General features: G+C 41.2%; 2 protein-coding genes across 2 annotated transcripts; one reads left to right on the top strand and one right to left on the bottom strand.

Annotated features, from left to right (window-relative positions):
• The first annotated feature begins 1,209 nt into the window (after positions 1–1,209).
• Positions 1,210–6,862, top strand: hgh1 (HGH1 homolog (S. cerevisiae)). Its single transcript, XM_073469288.1, has 10 exons — positions 1,210–1,361; positions 2,353–2,475; positions 3,336–3,474; positions 3,659–3,796; positions 3,944–4,095; positions 4,224–4,324; positions 4,688–4,786; positions 5,412–5,503; positions 5,591–5,713; positions 5,932–6,862. Exons 2-10 carry the CDS (start codon positions 2,366–2,368, stop codon positions 6,151–6,153), a joined length of 1,176 nt encoding a protein of 391 aa, XP_073325389.1. The 5' UTR covers positions 1,210–1,361; positions 2,353–2,365; the 3' UTR covers positions 6,154–6,862.
• Positions 6,863–18,665: 11,803 nt separating this feature from the next.
• LOC140998051 (uncharacterized) lies at positions 18,666–20,466 on the bottom strand. Its single transcript, XM_073468184.1, has one exon. The coding sequence runs from the start codon at positions 20,043–20,045 to the stop codon at positions 19,353–19,355; it is 693 nt and encodes a 230-aa protein (XP_073324285.1). The 5' UTR covers positions 20,046–20,466; the 3' UTR covers positions 18,666–19,352.
• Between the last annotated feature and the right edge of the window lie 2,764 nt (positions 20,467–23,230).

Below are 23,230 nucleotides of genomic sequence, written 5' to 3'. Positions count from 1 at the left end.
GCGAGTGCGTGAGACTGCAAGACAAATGTAATAATACAATAATAAAATGAGTAATAAAATGAATTTTGATTACCTCTACAGTCTACACTTCTAAATATTTCTGTGTGATGATATGGTTAAATATTTCCAGACAAAACGATTCAAGTAACGTTATAATAAAGTTATTGTTTCAGACATTCATGAAAAGTTCTACAATGTCATGTCCGTATTGCAAGCAATTGTGGGTAATTAAATGAGTAAAGTCCGTTGAAGTCTGTGGAAAGTCCCCTCGAGGATGAAATATTAGTTAAGACAGCCCTCAAGACTTGTGAGAAAGTCCAGATATTTGGATGCAGCCTTACAGAAGTCTTGATGGCTCATTTGAAGGCACGGTTTCTGAATGTAGGCTGTGTGCGTTTCGATACTTTCACGGTATTTGTACAGCACCAAGACCTGCTTTATAGTAACACCCGTGTCTGTTTGTTTGTTTGTTTGTTTGTTGTTTGGTTGGTTGGTTTGTTTGTTAGCAGGATCACACAAAAACTACTGACTACGTGTCTCAGCCCAGAAAAGACCTCGTTCACTTTTGGTGCAGATCTGGACAAAGCGACACATCTAGGAATTTATTTACACTTTCTTTAACATTGTGAGATCAGGCGTTTTGCCAAATTTTCGTTATCTCGCTGAAAAGAACGCTACATACTTCTGTTCAATTTCCAGGTCACAATATCTGATGGCTTTCATTCTTATATGCTGTTTTAATGGTTTTATTCTGTCTTTAAAGAAGGCAAAAGAAATATCAAGTACCTGATAATTGCTGGATGCAGTAGTACAATTGCAGGATGCTCAGGCTGCCTCTCTCGGCTGCCTGTGGTCAAAGGTCAAAAGAAATCAACTCTATGGCCGATAATTATTTCACGCAGCACACTAGAGACAGACATTTGATCGTTCATGTGCGAACAAAAAGTTTAAGTGACTTGTGTTTGTTTTAATGGATGTGGTTTAAGTTAACCCATAATAAAATACAGATTATCAGAGTTTAGTTAAGTTTGTTTCTGGCTCATTCAAATAGTACAGAATGTCCTCAAAGCACATTTTTGGACGTTATCCAGCTTCAACCAGTTCCAGCTGTGTCTCACCAGAGAGCACCACACGTGGCTGACACCAGGGGGCAGTCGCGTCCAATCAGCGGCGTTTAAACTGCTGAAAATAAAGAAGAAGAAGAAGAAGAAGGTAACCCGGAAGAAGGACTGTAGCTGCAGCCTGTAGTGTCCACATGTATCCACACCGCTGCGATTGCTCACATGCTGTCTGATTTAAAAGCTGTATAAAAGTGTTTAAGATTGAAATGAGACAAAGACAAGTCCTGTAGCTCTTTTAAGGTAAGATTTTTATACCTTACGGTCATTTTCGAGAACAGACATCAGTATCAGTGGGCTGACGAAACATTTCAGCAGACGAGTTTGTCAAACTGTCAGAAGATGTCTGTAAACTTTGTCCTCCTGTGTGGAAAGTTAAAACATTTTAAAGTAATTTAACTTTATCTGCTGTCGCTAGCATTGTGTATAACATGTCAACAAGCTATCGTTAAACACACTTTTACGCTAACGTAAACAACAGCCCTGACCTGGCACTGATAAACATGCATGATGACTTACAGTGTCGTCTTTAAGTAAACTTAATTATAAAGTCAGCTATGTTAAAATAACAACAGCTAAACCTTTGCTGTTGTATGGCAATAGTCAGGTAATTACACAGATCTGCAGTGTAATAACAATGTAGAAAATGAAGCTGATCACAGCCAGAACATGCACTGATTATTATATTACTATTACAGATCACACTGTAAGCGTTTTCTCTTTAAAATCCTAGTTTCACCTTCATTTGTGTTGCCTAACAGCTGGGTTCACAACAATCATAATGATAATTGAATACATTGAAATACATACACTAAAGAATAATCTATTTATTCTTGGTCATTATACTATTGTGATTTTCTTTCATGTGGAGTTTAAATTTACTGATATCAGATCAGTCAGTGAGGCTTGTTTATTTGACAATACATATGGGCATTGTTACATATGATTAAAATGCAACATATGTAAAGCGTCCAGTTGTTACTAATTTGCATTCCTTGTCCCTGGTTAGGCTTCTGTGGAATAAAACACATGATACAACACTTATTCTGACATAAAAACTATCGATACATAGACATAGTCAAGCAGCCGCTACAGACGGTGATTGTAACGACAATGACAAAGAACAACAATTAAGAACAATGACTGAAAATAATGACGAGAACAGACAAAAGTAGTCGTTAAATGTGCTGTGGTTTGAACCAATGTTTGTTTGTGGTTTTATTCTGTTCATCAGACGCTGTTAAAAGATGTTGAGTGATACTGAGGCTGCAGAGCTGCTCTCCTTCCTGGCCCGCGACACACGTCCTGATGTCAAAGGTCAGGCCACAGAATACATCCTGGGACTGTCTGGAAACAGGTAGGAGGAGGATGATGGTGATACCATTGATAATGTCGACCAATAAAAATGGTAGAATATCCCTCAACCAGACCAGAGTAGGGCTGCAACTAATATTTACTTTATTTTCGATTAACCTGTTGATTATTTTCATAATTAAAAGCTTAATTGTAAAAATTGTAAAAAAAATGCTTATCACAATTTCCGAGAGCCCAAAGTGACGTCTTCAATTTGCTTCCTTTGTCCAACCAACGGTCCAAAACCCAAAGACTCTTCATTGACTTTCATAAATGAAAAAGAAAAGCAGCAAATCCTCACATTTAAGAAACTGTTTGAAAAGTGACTGAAACGAATAATCGATTTTTCAGATAGCTGGTGGTTAATTTTCTATCAATGGACTAATCAATTAATTGACAAATCGTTGCAGCTATAGACCAGACTCTGATTCCACCGCAGCCCGATGTGATAAATTGATTTTATTTAAACTTGGGGCAGGATGCACATTACAGATGTGTGTGTTCACATCACAGATGATGATCAATGGCAATATAATTAATACATGAATATATTACTGTTGTGGTGAACTGTAGACTAACTGGGCAGTGGTTATGAATAACTTAGAATTTATAGTAATGATTGGCAAATGTAGAAAATGCATCACTAATAATGTGTAGCATTAAAAGACTAGAAGTAAATTATCAATAAAAGCATTCAGAAATAAAAAGGTGTTTTTATGTCAGCTGCTAACGTGTGTTAAGACACACAAGGAAAATCATTTGCAGGATTTATTTGGACAGATTTACATCTTTGTGCACCGTCACTCAGCTTAAAGTTGGTAAAGTAACTCACTCTCTTTTTCATTTGTGTTTGTTTGTTTTCAGGGATGGCTGCCGCTTCCTCCGCACTAAACCCGACGTACTTGCCGCCCTGTTTGCTCTGACCTCTGACCCCTCCATTGCTATTGTGAAGGACTGTTACTACATCCTCGTCAACTTGTCAGCTGACGAGACCCTGCACCAGGTGATCAGTGAGCTCTTAATAAGTCAGCTGTCTGAGAGTGAAACACTTGTGAAAACAGACATATGACAAATAAAACAAAACAAAAACAACAGTACATCTAAATAGATGTGTTGGATTTGGTGTTGATTTCCTCCTTGAAGACAAACATGTTACAGGTGTCTGTTCTTGCTTTTGTCTCATTCAGGTTTTGGTGGCAGATGTCAAAGTTCTTCCAGTGTTGTTGAAGAACCTTGAGGATCCAGAGTACCCGTTCTCTGACCAGATCTGCACCATCCTGTCCAACCTGAGCCGCCATGACAAGACCTGCAAGACCGTTTTCAAGGTGATTGATCTAGAAATGTTACAGGGATTGAACAAGGTTTTGACTCACAGCTGCTGAACCTGTACAAAGACTCTCAGGTCATAAGAACAAGTGCCTCAGGTCAAAGTGCTGGATAGTGAGAGATGAGGTGTTCCTTTGCCGTTTTAGGTCCTCCAGGAGGGAGTTGGTTTGGCTCAGCTGGTGGAAATCTTCTGCACTGAAGATTTCAACAAGAAGGCGAAGCTGCACTACCTCGGCCCTCTGCTGTCCAACCTGACACAGCTGCCCGAGGCCAGGAACTACATAACGGACAAGGACAGGTGACTGATTGCACAGAGGAGAGATCTGTGTCTCCCAGTTTTAGTAATTTATTTCAAAACTGATTATTCACAGTAAGTTCAATAGAAATCTGGACGTTGACATCATGTTGTAATCGCGTGTGTTGCAGGTGTGTAATCCAGAGGTTGCTGCCCTTCACTCAGTACCAGGCATCAGTGGTGAGGAGGGGCGGAGTCATTGGCACCCTGCGCAACTGTTGCTTTGACCACAGTGAGTCACACACGGAGACCTCACTTACACTTGATCACTTCGTATGATCGGGGAGTTCTTATTACACTGGGGACTCTCTTAGACACACAGGCAATATTTACTCCTCCTAACTGTATCTAAAAGTCAATAAGCCCTCTGGGGAAGTAGCATCTTTAGTCCCCAGTGAAAACACCAGTCAAAGTGAACCTGAAATCCGAGGCATTAGATCCTCTAACATTTTGACTGAGCGCTAAAATCATAATAATAAAACAGAAAGAATAATTTAGAGAAATATTAGAGATGTTGCACCATGTTTGTCCTCCCCGATCTGTAGTCTAACAGTACTACGAGTTTTCTTATCAAACCTCTCCTCAACCTGTCCAGCACATCACGAGTGGTTGTTAAGCGACGCTGTGGACATGCTGCCCTTCCTCCTGCTGCCACTGGCCGGTCCAGAGGAGCTGACAGAGAAAGAAAATGATGGTGAGTTTTTGTTTCTGATAGTGACCCGTTTTGTTAATTCAGTCGTTCAAATTTTAGAGGAGTCTGATGATATTCTCGATTTCTCTGTTTTGTCAAAAAATCCAATGAACAGACAAAAAAGCAACAATGACTTCATCCCACGAAAAATGTTTTATGTGTTTATCTATAGCCTGATGCATCTTACAGGGATCCCTTGAAAGTGTTTGGTAATAGACATAAATAGACATGGGTCATTGAAAGTGCTTGAATTTAAATATTTTACAAGAAAAATCTATTTGAAATTCTTTTGATATATTCTCAGCTTTGTTACAGTAATTAACCTTGATTGGTGTCTCAAACTATGCCATGTTGGGTCCTCCTGATCTTCCTCCTGCACAGAGCTCCATTTTTGTTGTGAAAGTATGACACAGTAAACACATTAGTGGGTCACACTGTTGCAAAGGTTTTTTTTTAAATTAAACTTTATATTTTTGACAGCTTAATTAAGGTTTATGTCTTCAGCAAGAACCATTGTTGGTTCTGCTCAGATTCTTGTAGAGAGAAAATGTTTTTAATGAGCACAATTCAAAAGTCCAGATGAAGTAATGCTGGTTCTGACTCTAACAGAAGTTGATGTGATGTTCAGGTCTGCCTGTGGACCTGCAGTACCTCCCAGAGGACAAGAAGAGAGAAGAGGACCCTGACATCAGAAAGATGCTGCTGGAAACACTTTTCCTGGTAATACTGCAAACAAACACGCACGTAGACTCAGTCTTGTTTTCATGTTGAGTTCTTGACTGTTTTGTCTCTTGTGCACTTGTGCAGCTGACAGCGACCAAAGACGGCCGGCAGACACTAAAAGACAAGAACATTTATTATATCCTGAGAGAGTACCACAAGTGGGAGAAAGACGTCCATGTTTCAGCCGCCTGTGAGAAACTGGTCCAGGTAGGAATCATCAAACAATCTTTTCTGCTTAACCTACGAATAATGAAAAGTACTACATCCTTCAAAATTACCATAAAATTAAATCAACACCTCTGTAAAACAGTCTCAAAAAAAGCTGAATTTTGTATCCCTCATGGGGGCAGGTGTTACTGTTTGATTAGACCTCATTAGTTTTAGCTTGGTGGACCTAATTACCTGGAAACTGTGTTCGTATCCAGGTGCTGATAGGAGACGAGCCGGAGCAGGGGATGGAGAACCTGATGGAGGTGGAGATTCCTGAAGACGTGGAGCAAAAACTGAAGGACGCTGACATCAAAGAAGAAGAAGAGCTGCGGAAGGAAGAGGAGAGGATGAGACAGGAGGAAGAGGAGGAGAAGAAGAAGAACAACAGTGAAGCAGAGGGGTCAGACAAAAAACAGGAGGATGGACTGATACGATAAATCCTGTGTTTGAATCTGGAATCTGTAACATTTGTCACTCAGACATGACTTTCAGTTAAATGTTCATTACAGCGTCATTCAGACATGAGAGGACATCTACAGAAATAGACACAATGCTCCAGAGTGAGCTGTGTCACTGCTGGAGAAAAAGTAAAGGAGTGTCACAGGCTGCAGCTGTGATGGATTTTAAAAAGATACTCACCATACCCCTCACATTGAATCCACTGATACATTTCTGTAGTTTGAACAATGGCTGCACATCACGAAATTGAGTGTAAAGGGTGTTGTTGCTGTCAAGCTGTTTTTGATTGACTGACCAGCAGGGGGTGTCAGAGCATTTACTGTTTCTGTCATTTCTCTACGCTGACATTCAATCTAAAACCATTCAACAGTTGCACCACTGCTCTCCTCTCTGCGGTTCAACTTGAAAATAAACAGAAGAAAAAAATGTACAAATGATTCAGATCTCACAAGCACCTCACGAGATGACTAAGTAGTAGGTCAAAAAGCTTAAAGTTGAATCATTTTAACATAGAGTAATGCATCATAAATAATTGTGTGACTATGTGTGAGAATTGTGATATTGATACGTGCTCTGATCACCTTGGGTTGAAACAGACTGATAGAAAACTGCTGTAAACTTTAACCTTTACACAAGAGACAAGATAAAACCAGGAAATACAACACAGCCTCTCTTAAACTTTCAAAATGTCTTCAGTCTCAGTGTTCAAGCTCAAACTGGTACTCACAAAGACAAAAAAAACAGAGGACACACACACACATAGGGTGGGGGCCGTTCTCCATCAGGGATAATAGCTTAGCTATCGTCCTCGTCATCTCCTTTCTCCTCAGCAGGTACAGTCTGAGAGTTTTCGGTAATTCGTACAACACTGTTCAAAACAGTCCTTTTGTTACAATCAGCGGAGTCTTTATATAGTTACAGCCCGGACACCGAACAGCTTGTGGTCAGAAACGTACTCGTCCCTTTCTGGACGCGAACCTGCCACCTCCGTATCTCACCGGCTGAGCGCATGCGTACTGGGGACATTCGAACTTACATCTACGTAAACCGCTCGGCCATCGCGGATAAGCGGCCGCCGCCGTGAAAAAAAGGTGTCACCTGGTGCTCTTAGTGTCGGTTTCTCAACCGTGTCTAACGTACATGATGAATTAGAAATTGACAAAACACGGACTCACTCAATGACGCCACTATTAAAGGACACAATCTAACGACGTTTTGTCCACCTGCCATATCGATGAGGCACCTGCCTGCAGGCCCAGGTGTCAGAGGCGGAAGATCTCCTTCTCCCTCCAGATGCGTCATTTTTCCAACCTCCCAAATAGTTATTCGCTCCTCTGAACCGTTTACACATGAAGTGAAGACACTCAAGGAATTCGTGGTTCAGCCTCATTTCAAGGTCAGGATGTGGGAGAGAGCAAAAAAAGCCAAACAAAATAAAAACGAAACACTGATAACTGATTGCTGCTGAGACGGTCTCAGATGATGAGATGTGTGGATCATTTTCTCATTTTGTCAAAGTCTTCAAAAATGACTTTTCTGTCAAACTCATCGCTAAATAACTCACCGCAGCCTCTCTGGTGGCCTCCGGCTTCAGCCACAGCCGACATGCAGGGTGCGTGACCAGCCTCCACAGGAGGCCCTCCGAGCGCGCGCTGAGCGAGCAGACATCTCGCCACTTAGCGCACGATCGTGAGGACGGTGTGCGCCCTCCATGCGGCTCTGGGTCCGCAGCAGCCACGCGCTGCCCTGCAGGTGCACGCTGCTTGGCAGAGGGTGGCTGTTAGCGGGATCTGAGCGCCAGGATGGATACCTACGCACAGGTGAGGGTGGTTGCCAGTGTCCCGGCATGCTTCTCGGCATGGCCGGGCTCGTAGGCACCCTCTGGGGGCCACGGCCGCGTCATCAGATATATATCTCTGATAGATATCTATGATGACGCGGCACGTCGGCCCCTCAGTGCGTGAAGAGAACTGCGGTCGAAATCAACTCACTTCAAACTACTGAGGAGTTCCTGAGCTATTTAAAGGCCTCCACGTCGTCCTCGTGTCACTCATGGTGCCAACTTTAATTTTTTTGCTCATTATTTTGTTTCTGCCTGACGCACAGTCACAAACAAAACTCCCTCATCACACAGTTTTCACGTTTCAAACTGCTTTACTGTTCAAATGATCGGCCTCCATTTGGCTGAGAGGCCTGAAAACAAGTCTCATGACGCAGGTGCATTTTTAAAATTCCGACTTGTCTTTGTTTGCAGTTGTGAATCTTATTTACGGCATTTTATCACAAAAACATCAAATGTCATGATGCTGATGATTTATTATTGATATTATTGTGATGATTATTTATTTTTTATTATTATTATTATTATTATTATTATTATTCAGTCATGTTGTGATTGGTGAAGCGGGCTACAGCCTAAAGCACAGTCATTAAAGCCAGAGCACGAGGCGTCTGTCTGTTGTATGCGCACACATACAAACACACTGGAGGCCTTTAGATTCACACTTGTTAGACTTTGGTGCCCCCTGGTGGCAGCATCAAGGAGACACTGTAGTTCATCTACAGTGTCTCCTTGATGGATCTACGAAGGAACCACATATTATAATGTATTGTCACGTCTGAGATGGAGAAATTGTTGCAGATTAGCATTTTAATTAGTTAGGTGAACACCAACATTGTATTTATAAAGATGATTAGCCTAATACAGTTTCTCAGAACACTTTAAAGTATCTTGTACACCTTCAAACACCTGAAATGTCTATTGGAAAAGACCGGTACTGGTCAAAATGTACATAAATGATAACACATTCACGTTTTAAAATCCTTGTCACTATCTGTAGTCGAATAAAATGAATTTCTGCTCACTCAACACATACAATGGATGAGGTGTCGACCTGTATGTTCGTTTTTGTGTGTGTTTATTTATTTTTTTTCAAGCCCAGTATTGATTATTAGTGATCAAGCAGACAGAAAACCCACATTTGGAATCACGAAACCAGTAGAAATGTAAAACTCGGTGTCAATATTTACAATTTGGAATAACTCAAACTCCAACACAAAGTTCAGAAACAGTTTCTGACAGTGTTGAAAAGTGAAGACATTTTGTTAAATGAAGAGTCAATTTTGGACATTTTTAAAAGTGAGGAAATTTTGTCCTTACAAAAAGAGAAGTATAAACCTTTTTTCCAGTTGTTGATTTACTTTCCTTGAGGTAAAAAGGTCAAGAAAAAACATTATTTCAAACAGCGACCTGACAGGTATAGAGGTCAAACAGTGTGTGTGTGTGTTTAAGTCTAACACACTGACTGGCATCTGTCCTACAGTGTGTGTGTGTGCTGACCGGGTGTTTCTTTATCAGCGTCTCTGTGAGTTTTTCCACCTCGACACAAGGTCAGATCCTAACAGTGAAGGGGAAAAAAGGCACCGTCAGAGTCAATCTAACCGTCTGTCAAGTGAGGAAATGAAGAGAAACAAAAGTCAAACACCTCAGTCAACCATCAGTAACAGACACAGAGGAATGGCTGTTACATAAGTTACTGTTCTCTTTCAAGTAAAGTCAATCCACATTGATTAGATGTCCTGTCGCCTACATATAAATGGTTTGACTCTGGTAGTATGTAATCTGCTCCATTACAGATATCTGGTGAATAAGGACACCTCACACTCAGTTGCTTTATGTCACTTCTTCTACATAAATTCTACAGAACGTCTCTTTAATTTGTAGATTGATGGTGTCACTTGAGCCGGCGTTGGCCAGGAGAGCTGCCCTAGAGCCTCGAGTAACATGTTGAGACTGAACACACCGCTGCATATTTGCTCGCTGGAGGGTGAACACAGGAAGGAGAAGAAAAGAAGACTTGTGTTGAACGGATGAGTTCAGCGTCACCAAGCTGTTTGGTAACCAGGCAGATCTGTGTGTCCCAGCCAGCCAATCGGACGCTGAGGTTTCCTGTTTCACTTCCTTGTGTGTATCCTCGGTGCACACACACACAAGCGTTACGTGTCAGATGTGTACCACACACCAACAGTTGTGCGTGTTGTTTGTATTGTCAAACTTCTGTCACAGCTGGAAATGAAAGTACTGTGCTACTTTTACTACACACGTATCAGACAGCTGGATTTACTGAGTGCTTTATCACAAGCTTTAACATGTAAAACATAATGCAAATCTTTATTTTAATATTTATCGTTGACTACGTGCCTTCACGACTGACTGACTGTTCTCAAAGAATGAAAGACTTTGTAATCGTGCTACAAGTGCAGTAACTTCATTTTCATGCTGATAGCGCTGTAAGCTGCAGACACAAGACACTCTGTCAACCACACAAATGTCACGACTCAAAGGACATTTTATCCTTAATGAATTGACCAGTTTTGTGATTGTTGTGTTGTAGCAGTGCAATTTTATGTTATACCTCTGACCCAATCACATTACGGCAAAAAAACAGAAAAGTTCGAAGTCAACTTTGCTTTATGTTCCAACTTTACCTTTGTTTATATTCAGTTTTCTATTTCTCAGTTGTCACAACGCTGCTGTGCTTATGGTCTGGTTAGGTTCAGGCACAAAAACACTTAGCTTTAGATTGCGGCCTGTAACACGACACGTTTTTTTCACAATTTACAGTAAAGTTTTGTGCAGTGATGGAATGTTAATCAGCACATTTACTGAAGTACTGTACTTAAGTACTTGTACTTTACTTGAGTATCTCCATTTTCTGCTTTCTGAGGCAGATATTGTACTTTGACTGCACTTCCTTTCTCTGATAAGTTAAGTTACTAGTTACTTTGCAGATTACATGCTGTATCAGAGCCAAAGTAGCACATTTTTAAATTAATCCATTAGATTAAATATCAGAATATCAGATATGACAATCAGTCAACCCATACGATACAGTATAAATATCTTTATTTACTTGGAACAAATCGAGGGTCGAGTGAAAGAGTGTTGTCAGGAACATACTACAGGCATATAGCAAATATGTACATCAGTGTTAGGGTGCACAGTGGACTTCAGCAGCCTGAGGTGAAGCAGGTGTATGTGGACTGACTCTGTTGTCACACAGAGTGCAGTTAACTATTGTTGCAGTCCAGGAAGTAGCAGTTTTATGATGAGGCAGTGTTGGATTACTAGTTTTATATCCTGTCACAGTGTAAATATACGACCAATATATGACGCACACCATATACAGCCCTCGACAAGCTTTGCTGAGAGCTGTTGCACAAATATCAAAATTATAATATGATCTGACGAGCTGTGGGTCATTTTTTTGAAACTCAGCACGTCTCTTCTAAAAGTAAACTAACTTTTAATCAGGGTCGGACCAGATTACTTTGAAATGTAGTTGGTTAATGAAAATTGTATTTAATCAGTTACATAATCCATTGGATTACAAAAAAATGTAATCAAGTAACCCTTGACGATGTAACTGATGTAAAACCATATTTTTATATCATATTTAGTTTTTTGTAATGTGACTACGTAATCCTGCCACCAAACGATGATGACTGATGCTCTTTAAAGACCCGAGAGCGGCTCTCAAGGATGGTAGTTAAAAAAACTACCAGTATAAATAGTTTATAGTTTCTAGACTGTAAATTGGGAAGAATCACACTGTACGTTGCAGCTTATTGTAGCATTACACCCTCACATGACTCTCGCTCTGCTTTCTCAGTCCAAGCTCATTACACACAGCCAGTGGAATCCGTGTGTGTGTGTGTGTGTGTGTGTGTGTGTGTGTGTGTGTGTGTGAGTCTTTGAGTGTGTGTCTGTACCTTGAGGGGGATTGTCAGTCCTGTGAAACATTCACCACACTGCTGAGAGGATATCAACTCCCTCACTCTCTCTCTTCTTGAGTTGAGCTTGTGTGTGTGTGTGTGTGTGTGTGTGTGTGTGTGTGTGTGTGTGTGTGTGTGTGTGTGTGTGTGCGTGCGCGCAGTGCAAGCTGTCAGGTCAGTGGAGCAGCAGGATCACACACTCACACCGGTGAGTAGAGCTCAAGCGAGATCTGTGAGACTGAATTAATATGAATAAATGAATTTGACACACAGCTGAAGCTGCCCGGCTCACACTGGTTACAAGACACCCGACTTCAGAGGCAAGAGAAAACAAGAAGAAAGCAAGAGGATATATGGTACTGTGTAAATGTGAACACACTATATCAGAGATAAACTTAAAGTGGCAACAGACAACCTTTCCACCCGAGTCACAAATACTGTAGCAACAACAACACAGGACGTCATGAGTTTATTCAGACACTGAGTCTATAGTAGAAATGGATCTCCAGTTAATCTTCCTTTACCTGGTTGACTGTGCGCCTGGAGGCAGACAACATGTCCAGCGGTAGCAGAGTTTATAGGGAATCAATGTTGGAGACAGAGCATTTCATTATTCTATATCCATTATCTGTCAATCAGTCAATCAATCTTTATTTGTAAAGCGCCAATTCACATAATCCTTGATTTATTTATTTACAGTATCTCCTTTTTCTGGTTTTATTTCCTTTTGTCAAGCATTTTGTAACATTGTCAAGAAAAATGTGGATAAATAAAGTTTATCATGAATATTGTTGTTATTATCATTATTATTATTAGCAGTAGTAGTAGTAGTAGTAAGTGTCTGACAAACACATGATCACACGTGTTCATTAGCAACAGCAGTGGTTCATGTGTAACGTGAGCATCAGTGCTGCTGTGATTTAAACAGTCACACTTTTGTTCAGTGAATCTGTGAATGATCAACAGCTGCTGTGTTCTCTGTTGCTGGTTGACGGGAAACACTCATGAAACAGGAGTGTTTCAGATTCAGCTGAACACTGAGGGGACTTGATGATTGGTTACACATATTAACGAAGGAGGATCGATATAATCCTCACACTTTTGTTCTTGCGTAGGAAGGTGAGACTCACTACACCCCCAAACCTCTTTGTTTACTTTCTCTGAGTGTGTCTACTTCACCACAGCTCCATGAACCACATGTCAACATGCTGGTGAAGCCAAATCCTGACATGGGGGGGAGGGGTTTAGTGAACGGTTATTAATGATTCAGTTCTGATTTACTGTTTTGAAGTCTTTTTTAACTGTTTTAGTAAAGTTGCTTTAACATCTTCACAGTTCAGCTCAAGAAAAATATAAACTTTATCACAGAAGAAGCTGTTTCACTTCACTGGCTGATCTTTGAGACTGAAGCTTCTCACTGGAAACACTAATCTAAAGTTTACATGAAGACAGAGTTCAGACTGGGAGCCTCACTGTTGGTTTGTCATGCCGCTGAGCACGGCTGTCAATCAATGTGTTTTTCTGCCTTCTGATTGGCTGGCTTGTGTATTCAACAGAGGAGTCTCCGCCTCTGGAGCGGACAGCTGTACTTTTCCACTCCAAACTGAGATAGCATCCAACTCCATCCACTCCTCCTGCTCCTCCTCCCTCCATCACTTCATGTATTCATAACACACACCCCCTCCCCAATCACACACACACACAAACACTGAGGTAACAGAGGTTTCTTCCAGGATTAACCACAACGGCTGAGTTTACTCTCTGATTGGTTAAGAGTTCTGGTCGAAAAACACAAACCAGTATGCTCCATTTCAGTCTGGTTCCAGTGCAGATGTTTCTTCAACGTGACAATAATTCTGTCATTTGCTTGTCATGTCACGTGACCTTGTGAGGAAACACCAGGCAACGACCACGGCTTATCTTTCCAGGCATTTATAAAAACGTATAAAGATCACGATCTTCATCCTGTCACATGAGAATGTGTCTGTTTCCTCAGTCTAAGCAGGATCCGGTACAGTCTTGTTGCGTTGCTGCAGCAGGTTTCATGTAAATATGTCTAAAACCCACAGTGGATCCAAGCAGACTCTATCAGCTCTGATCACGTGGTGCATCATCAGCACCATCATCACCACAGGAGATTTATTTATTTAGTTATCTGGGTGTTTTCTTTTTATTGGACAGCCGTTAGTAGAGACGGACAATAAAACAAGTGTAAAGAGAAATCCTGGCGTCACATCCGATTTCCTTTTGGTTTTCATTCAGCACTTTTTTCATGTCTTTGTGAAAACATACAGTGTTATCTGTGTGATGTTATCACAGGCTGGTCTGAACCGAGAGCATCCTCTTCAGTCTTTGTTCGGCTCTTTTGACGAGCTGCGACTTCAAAAAGGTGCAATATGTAAGATATGGTTTTTGTGTTGCTTTATCAACTGAGCTTACTGAGCTAACTGGCTAACAGCAGCTAGCTAAGACTATTGTGAACAGTGGTTACTTTGATGTTTTCCTGCCACTTACATTTTTGGTGCTAACTTTGAATTCTGGCCATATTTTACTCTTTGGCCCCTTTAAATGCTTGATTTTAGTTTGCAAGTTGAAAGTTTCAGTAATCTACAACTCTGCAGTCGGCCTATATATCCCAAATATATTCCATTATGGTCTATATTAGCATATATTCCTCAATACTTTGGGAATGTATTTCGGGGCAGCCCTGAGGCACCAGGGGTCAAGACAATAATTGAACCACATTGTCTACAGTTTGGATTTGGCTGGGGACTGTTGTCGACTTGTTGTTGCACCTCTCTCTCTACTGGTTTCAGACAGCATCTAATAAAAATATAAACTAAAAGAGAAGATTTTGAAAGTACTCAGGTTCTAAAGCCTTTGCAGACACCTGCAGGCTGTCAGCATGACCATGGTTTTTCAATCACATGTTCAGCTCTCACACACCAGCTCGATATTCAGTGTATTTCTGTTCTACTGTTTATGTGATCATCACCAAATCACCTGCTCTTCTGAGCTCCCTGGGAAAAAAGGTTTCTGGTGCATTGACACGCAGTGACCTGATTATAAAAGACAACAGATATAAATAAAATATCAAACTTTAAAACTCACACGGTGGAGTCTTGTCAGCAGCAATTATAGGGCATTGTATGTGTGTGTGTGTGTGTGTGTGGGTGGGTGTGGGTGTGTCAGTGATTTCTCTAACCGTCGTCAGACTATAGCTCTGCCTCTACTTGTTGTTGGACGGCTGCCCTTTCACCAACAATTCACACTTTATACGTGGTGATGGTCATGTTGTGTTTTCTTGTCCTTCTTTGTGAGCACCAATTTAGGTTAAAGATTATGAAAGTGAAAATACTTTGGGGTTAAGACTCAGTTTTAGCGTTAATCAGGTTTATATAAAAGTCTGGATGAGGAAGTGTCAGAGTGGGTCGTCACAAGCAGAGACACACGAACGCATATGTGTCCACAGATTAGCATTAGCGTAGCTAGCAAAGGAAGTGTTCTGAGGCTACTGATCTACTTTCTGTAATCTTACACACACACCATCTTACTGCCATGGTGTGTGTGTGTGTGTGTGTGTGTGTGTGTGTGTATCAGCTCACTCTCTCTTCCTGTTTGGCAGAATCAGCTGACCAATCAGAGGCAGCATTGCACAACGGCAACTCACACTCAAAAGCAGAAGCTGCTGCTGACTGATGACTGCAGCAGAAAAAATAGACTCAAGAGCTTCAGCAGGCATTTTCTTCATGGCCTGCCCTGCTCTGATTGGCTGATACTGGTTCCCTTCGTTGGTTGGGTTGGTTATGTTTAGGTACGATTAGTGACATTGGTTAGGGTTAAGGAAGGCAATCAAATGCAAGGACAGGCAATGCCTTTGCCATCCTGGGAAAATAACATTTTAGTTGAAAAAAGAAAGACATTTAAAACAGAAGAGCTGTGACCTGCCGTAGTGTCCCTGAGCCAGGCAATGAGACCTCTGATAAGATAAGACAGTACAAACACACTGTTTGGTCAATGTGTCTGAATGTATGTGTTCTTGGTTAACACGCCCTGATCTGAAGGTCAAAGGTCAGTCTGAGGAGGTCAGACCTGTTTCAAAGCCTGGGCTCAGATGTTTGAATCCGCCCTGCCTTCAAGCAGTGGAACAGGTTGACGGTTCTGCCTGACGTCGGACAACCTGCTGCTGTCATGAGGTCACTTACACAGCACGTTTACTTTCAGGCGTGTCTTCATTGTGACACAAGTTTGTAGGAGTTACTGTAATGATATTCATTTCATATGTGTATTTATAAGGACAATGAACATTAATCAACATCAATTAGATGTCATAAAGATCATCCATAACAAACAGAGGGTCACTTATCCAATTTCTTTTTAATATTTCTTTAAAACACACTTTATATTTTGGTTGAAATAGGCTGTATTTTCTTTCCAGTTTCAAGTTTTGATTGTTCTGTTGTTTATTCTCTGTCTGTCCCTGTAGTGCCTCAAATTACATTTTTATGTTATGTATTGTAGATTTGGAGAAACAGGGGCACAGGGGTCCCACAGCTTAATTTTGCCCCAGGGCCCCCAAACTGCTCATCCCAGAGCCAGATACTAAAATTGGTTGCACCACAATTACTCGTGGCATGAGCTAACATGTTTGGAGATAAAGGCATAAGCCAAGTGGCCAACCAAGAGTTCTAGCATCAGGTGTGCACGAGCTTTCATGCTGGCAAGAGCAACTTGGCACATCGTAGCATAAGCTAGATCAATATTGAAACATCCTATCAATAAATTTGGTCTAGCGTGTTGCAAAATGGCATATAATTACTTAAGAAATGATGCTGTGGGCAGAGAAAACCGCTGTGTTGTGTGTAACTATTGTGTAACGTTTTAGTTGTGGCTTAGAGTTATGTTGTAATCTGTCCCTGGTGCAACCACTTTTATATTAGTTAATAATAAATCATGAGAAATGAAAGCCGGGCTAAATTTGAAGTTACACAGCTAATGCAACAGGCTGCTGCTCTTTTGTCACTTTTGAACTTTAATAAAAAAAAGCTCTCCACACTTTCAAAATTAAGTGGACTATTATTGTCTTGTAAATCCTCTTACATCACTGTAAATCTGGTTTAGAGGATGAAAACTGAACGGAAACCTGCTCAACTGTCCAATTAACAAAAAAATTAAATATAGCCTTAATATTCTGCACTACAAAGCCAAACACAGCAGGTAGGCCTATTTTGTGACATGTGTTACCACAGGCTATTAGAAATTGTTGTCAAATAAATGTATAATTTAAGTAAAAGCAAAAAAACAAACCTCTTCTACAGACAAACAGCCAGCTAAAGCTAATTTTACTTTTATTTCTCCCCTGAGTTGTAATATGTTATTGCAAAATATAATCAGAACATCTGATTCATCTGATTCATTCATTTATATTATATATATAATTTATTTTATAATATTTTATAATATATATATATTCATATAAATTAAAGTGAATTATCTTAGAGGCTGCTAGTTCAAAGGTATAAGAACATTTAGTTTATAGATGCAGCGTTCTCCTCTCACATGCCCTAATGTCTAAATGTACTGCGAGACCTCCTCTGCATTATGTAGGACAGTCTATCCCACTGGGGGGTAAAATAATCTGGCATAAATGTATAAATGTAAGGCACTACAACATTTCTCTCTATCGTCTACACTTTACCAGCCAGCCTGAAATCCTACAAAGAAAAATCCCTGATTTTCTTCAACATTTCTGCTACTTTCTCACACTGAAGGCCAGAATAACAGATCTTATGAATCAGAGCAGAAACATTTATAACCTGCCTGTTCCTCACACTTTGACCCGCTACCATTATTAGTTTATGACACACCAACACAAAGAGGCTTATAGCTGCCGGCCCGCCCACAGTGGGTGTGACCAGCCCACTTCACTTCATGTAATCCACTTCATCCACACAGGAACACAGTGTTCCTCCTGTCGCTCCTGCTTAAATGCCTCTAACATTCCTGAATAGAAAAATACAACTTTCACTACTGGTAGTGACAAGAAAATGTTGGATAAACATTGCCAGTTGCATTACTGTAAGTGTTTGGCAGCAGGGCATGTGGATGAATGTCTAAAAAAGTTTTATATATATTTGAAAATCTGTACATTTATAGATGTCTCTGTTAAAACCCATTTCAGTAAATGGGGACCAAGATAAAGACCAGCTGACTCAATGATTTAAGCTACTGAGGATACTTAAAAAAAACTTTTTATCAAAGAAAATAGAGGAGAAGACATGAGTATGTATGAATGACTGTATTCATTATGTAAAGGATCACAGTGGAAATAAGTTACATAAGCAAAAATTAAAGTGTTTTATCGTGTGCCGTGCAATTTCATTTATAACACCTCATTTGTGTTACATGCTTTTAAGTGTTTTGTTGATTTATTGCAGGATTAATGTCAAAATGTATAAATTTAACCGTTAAAAAAGTTAAGAAATGCTTATTTCTACACTTGTGTTATAAAGTTTATATTTATTGAACATGTTTTTCTTCACTGCTCGTCTCTGTTCCTGCTGCTCCTCTTACATATTATCATGTGAGTATTTACTTTCAAATAGTTTAACTGTTTAATTCAGTCAGAGCTGGCCTGGTGACTCAGTGACACACTGCCCTGATAACTCAACACTCACTCAGTTAAATCCACAAAGAAAGAATCCATACGCCCACATTACACCAATGAGATATTTATTTGTTTTTTATATTTTTATTCTGTACAGTAAAGGTTTTTTTTTTAATTTTTTTTCGTTAATGACAGTCTGCATCAGCCAATCATCTGCAGCCTAATCCAGGCAGCTCGATGCTGATTGGCTGTCAGGGCTCACTCCCACCACCGAGCCCATCTCCCTTTGTGTGCAACAATAACAACAGAAAGGCAGCACTTTACAGCATCCGGACACACTGAACATGACCAATCATGAACTGTAAAAAAAAACAACATCTGTCTTAATAATGTCATTAAATCTTTACATTCAATAAAAGTTTGTCCTTAAACCTAGAAAAATACAAGCAGGGTGAAATAGTTTCATGTGGTTCCCCTTGTTGTAGTCAGAACATCAGTGCCAGTATCTTAAAAAAAAAAAGACAAAGTAAGGCAGGTTGATGCGCGTTAAGAAAAATGACATTTGATTTTTAAAAAATGTTTTTAAAAAGTTGACTTCTGCTGGAAACTGATGGAATCGTCACACTCTGCGAGCATATTCGTAACACTTTAAGGCTGAACGAGTCAATGAGATGGAGCTTTTTTCTTTTAAAAAAAGAAACATTTTCTGTGAACATGAAGCAGAAACAAACCTGTTCAGTCTGAGGTTTGAGTCTCACACTGCTGAGGACAAAATGGCTCCCTGAAAGTTTCCCTTCAGGACGTCAGGATGTCACAGAACTCAACAAAGTCCCTCTGCATGAAATTCTGGCTCTGAATCAGGTCGTCTTCAGAGGGGAAATACTGCATGCTGTCCTCCTGCAGGCGCAGACTGTCCTCCTCCTGCAGGCGCAGACTGTCCTCGTGCAGACGCAGACCGTCCTTGTGCAGTACCACGATCTGTCCTGGTGGTGTCGTTGAGCCGTGCGGGTTGGGACTGTCCAACAGGGCTCCTCTGGCATTCTCCAGGACACCCAGGTACGAGTCCATGTCCGTGAGCTCCATGTCGCTGTCGGAGCTGCTGCCGCTGTCGCTCCCGACAGAGTCGGAGCGCATGTGCAGCATCTGGTACTTCTCGTGCATTAAAAACTGGTTGGTGTTCTTGGGTGCACGCATCCCCCTCGCTCTGTTCCCCTTGACGTTAACGGGCCGGAGGGACATCGCCGGCCTCTTGAGTTGGAGGGGATGATGGTAGTGAGGATGAGGAGGGTGCTGGTGATTGCGCCCTCTCGGCCACCCTCCCCCTCCTGTCCTCCGCCCCTGCAGGCGCCCCCTGCAGCTCTTGGACCAGCCGTGCTTCCTGCGGCTGGAAGGGTCCCTCTGCGGAGCCCCTTTGCCATCCTGCTGCTGCTGCTGCTGCTGCTGCTGCTGCTTCTGGCAGCTCCTCCTGCACATCATCTCTGAGAGCATTTTCTTGTCTTTCTTGCAGTCGCCTCCCTTCCTCCCTGCTGCTCTCCTTCACATCCTCCCTCAGTGGCCCACACAACAACAAAGAGAGGCTGGTTACTGGTTTTTCTGGCTCAGATCACAAATGACCCCTTTGACGCTCTGAGTCTACCTTTTCACTATTCTGTCGCGTTTTTTCTTGACCTCTGGCTTTGGCCGATGCATAGCCTGCTCTTCCTCCCCTTGCAGCAGCAGCTTGCCTGCTCGGCTGTCTGCCTGTCACGCCCTCCTCTTGTCTCTATAATCTCTCTTCTTCACTTGTCTACAAAGTCAAATCAGCTCTTTTCAGCTCTGATTAGTGAAATTAAGTGAGGTTAAGGGGTTTAAAGCGCCTTCTAGTTGATTTGAAGCAGTTATTTTCTCTGATTTAGGCTGTAGGTTGGTGGTTCACTCAGCTCAGACCAGCTCTGACTGTGGCTCTGCCTTCGCCTCACAGCCTGGATAAAGACACGGAAGGATCCATTCACAGGTTTAACAGAAGGAGGGGTCAGAGTTTGTAGGTCTGTCCGCTGCCTCGTAATAACATTGTAATATCACAGATTTCTACTAGTTATTACCTCTAGATACATTTCTAATATATTATAACACATGTGTCGGTCTGTAGGTGCCTCAGATCGTGTGCTGTGGTTGTGATTAGCAGACAGCTCCCCCCCCTGCAGCAGGATGGTTCACTCCGCCTCAGCTTTAGCAGCTGAAATCTGATCCACAGCTGCTGCTGCTCCTGCCCGCCCCTCTGAGGACAGACAGCAACAACAACCAGCAGATCTGGGGCAGGAGGGCTGGAGGGCTGTCATAGCAGTGACAGCAGTCAGTTATTGTGTCATGCACGTACAAGTACCACCCCCACATGGGCACCAAAAATACAAGTTGCAGTGGTGAAACGTTTGTCTCGAAAGGAAATAGTTTCCTATTCAAGAACATGAGATTGAAAACAAAGAACTTCCTGACCAGAGTTAACACATGAAACCTGCCACAGATAAGTTTAACTTGTGAAAGTTCAACTCAAGTGGTAGCAATGGTAGTAGTGACGCTCGTTCCAGCACTTTGGTCCAGGCTGAAAGATCTCAACAAATATCAGATGGATTAAGCTGAAGTCTTTTACAGACGTCAGCTACAGGATGTTGTCATGAAATGTGGTTCAGACATTCACATTCCCCTAAGTATGAATTGCTTTAGCTTCAGGATCACTTGACTTTGCATCAAGCGCCCTCATCAGGTCAAAACCTTTATTTGGTACGTTCCCATCAGCCTCAGTTGCACTTTGTGTTTGAAGGAGACCTACGAGGCATTTTTGGTTGAGTATTTTTCTCTCCGTCAGTGTTTTATACGTGTTCCTGTGCATGTAAAAGTTTTTGAAAGTAAAAAAAAGTCTGCACCAACAGAAGCTCCTCTCTCCCACAGAAAACACTGCTCCTGAAACGCCCCGTCAGTAGTCCCACTTTTAATTCCACGAGCTTGTGACATCACACTATGTCACATTGTCTCAGATTTGCTGATCATCTAGTTTGGCCTGTGAGAATGGATTTTGCACAGCTGCACTGTTGTTGTCAGCAGTGCTGGCTCAGGCGTGTGTGAGCTGACCAATCAGAGCGGCCTGACTGTTCTGGAGGTTGATAGTGACCCAACAATAAAATTATAAACCTGAAAATAAGCAGAATATGTCTCCTTTAATGCAAATTAGCATGCCAAACAAAGATAGTGAACATGGTTAAACATTACACTACACTAAACATCATCATGATAGCATTGTGAGTGTGAGCATGTTAGCATGCTTACATCAGCATTTAGCTGTACAGCCCGTCAGACCTGCTTGGCTGTAAACTCGCAGCCCTGATTATAATCATCCAACCAGAAAAAGTATTTAGACAGAAGAGTACAACTGGTAAAGGATAAGTTCACACAAAAAAATGGAAATTTAGTCATTATCTATGCAACCTCATGCTGATGGAAAGTCAGGGGAAGTTTTGTAGTCCACAAAACATTTCTGGAGCTTCACAGCAAAACAACGCTTCAGCTTTCTCCTTTCCCCTCCGATGGGGACTTGTTTGAAAACCTTTTTATCTTACGTTGTTAAACAAGCCTCCATCTTCTTCAGCTGTTTAGGAGAATGCTGCAATGTTGTTTTGCTGTGAAGCTCCAGAAGATGTCACCCTACTATCCATCAGCACGACCAGGGGAAGATAACAACAGAATTTTCATTTTTGGTTGAGCTTTTCCTTTAAATCAACACATAACAATGAACATAAACTTCATGTTCAGTGTTGCCTCAATCACATAACAAAGCATCTGCTCTTAAGGGAGACTACTATAACTAGTACTGCAGCAAACACATTTACTGAGATTACCTCAGTTCAACACAACAAAGACCCTGACATAATAACATGTCTATAAATTTGCAGCTGCACTAGTGACCCCATGTGGCAGAGATGTATATTACACAGAGCAGTTTGAGGCAGAAGGAGGGTGCTCAGTGTGGATTACAAGGGACTGACTTGCAAGTATTAATGGAGTCGTGAGTAACCTGCAGAGCAAACACAGGGCGTAGAGGACGATGACACATACAGTAAACTATGTACTGACTACTTCATAATTATACCTTCTAATCCAGCTGTTGCCATGGCAAGTTTGAGTTTATGAGTCTTAAAAGAGCACAAAAACTTCTTTTTTATGTTCTTTATTGGTCAAATGTTCAAGAACATAAAGTTACAATAACAGTTAAACACACTCAGGGTTAGACACTAACTTAAGTCAATAAATAAAACTAAATAAATATGTCAGGCAGCCTAATCTGACACTTACAGAAGATAAATCACACAGAGAGCTGAATCCAGCACAAGAAATCCAAACTGTCCTCCCTTCGGATCAGAGAAACAGGTTTCCAAAAATTTAGGTGGGACAAGTTTAAGCTTTCATTTATCTTGTGTGCAATAAATACTTTAAATTCTTAAACATTATAAACTGCCTCATAGTTCGCTGTACAGCTTTGTATTGTACTTTTCTCATCTTTAGTCTGTGTGTTGCAGCTTTCATTGTTTTTATCATACAGCCTTTAGTTTATTGTGAATTGCGTGCAGCACTTTAAATCTTGCCAGTGTGTTTGTTTCGTGTTTTATGATTTAATGTTGCCTTGCTGTAGAAAGAAGATCAGG

The sequence above is a fragment of the Pagrus major genome, chromosome 6, assembly GCF_040436345.1.
Source record: "Pagrus major chromosome 6, Pma_NU_1.0".
NCBI classification, from domain to species: domain Eukaryota; kingdom Metazoa; phylum Chordata; class Actinopteri; order Spariformes; family Sparidae; genus Pagrus; species Pagrus major.
This window is presented reverse-complemented; position numbering and strand designations above follow the sequence as displayed.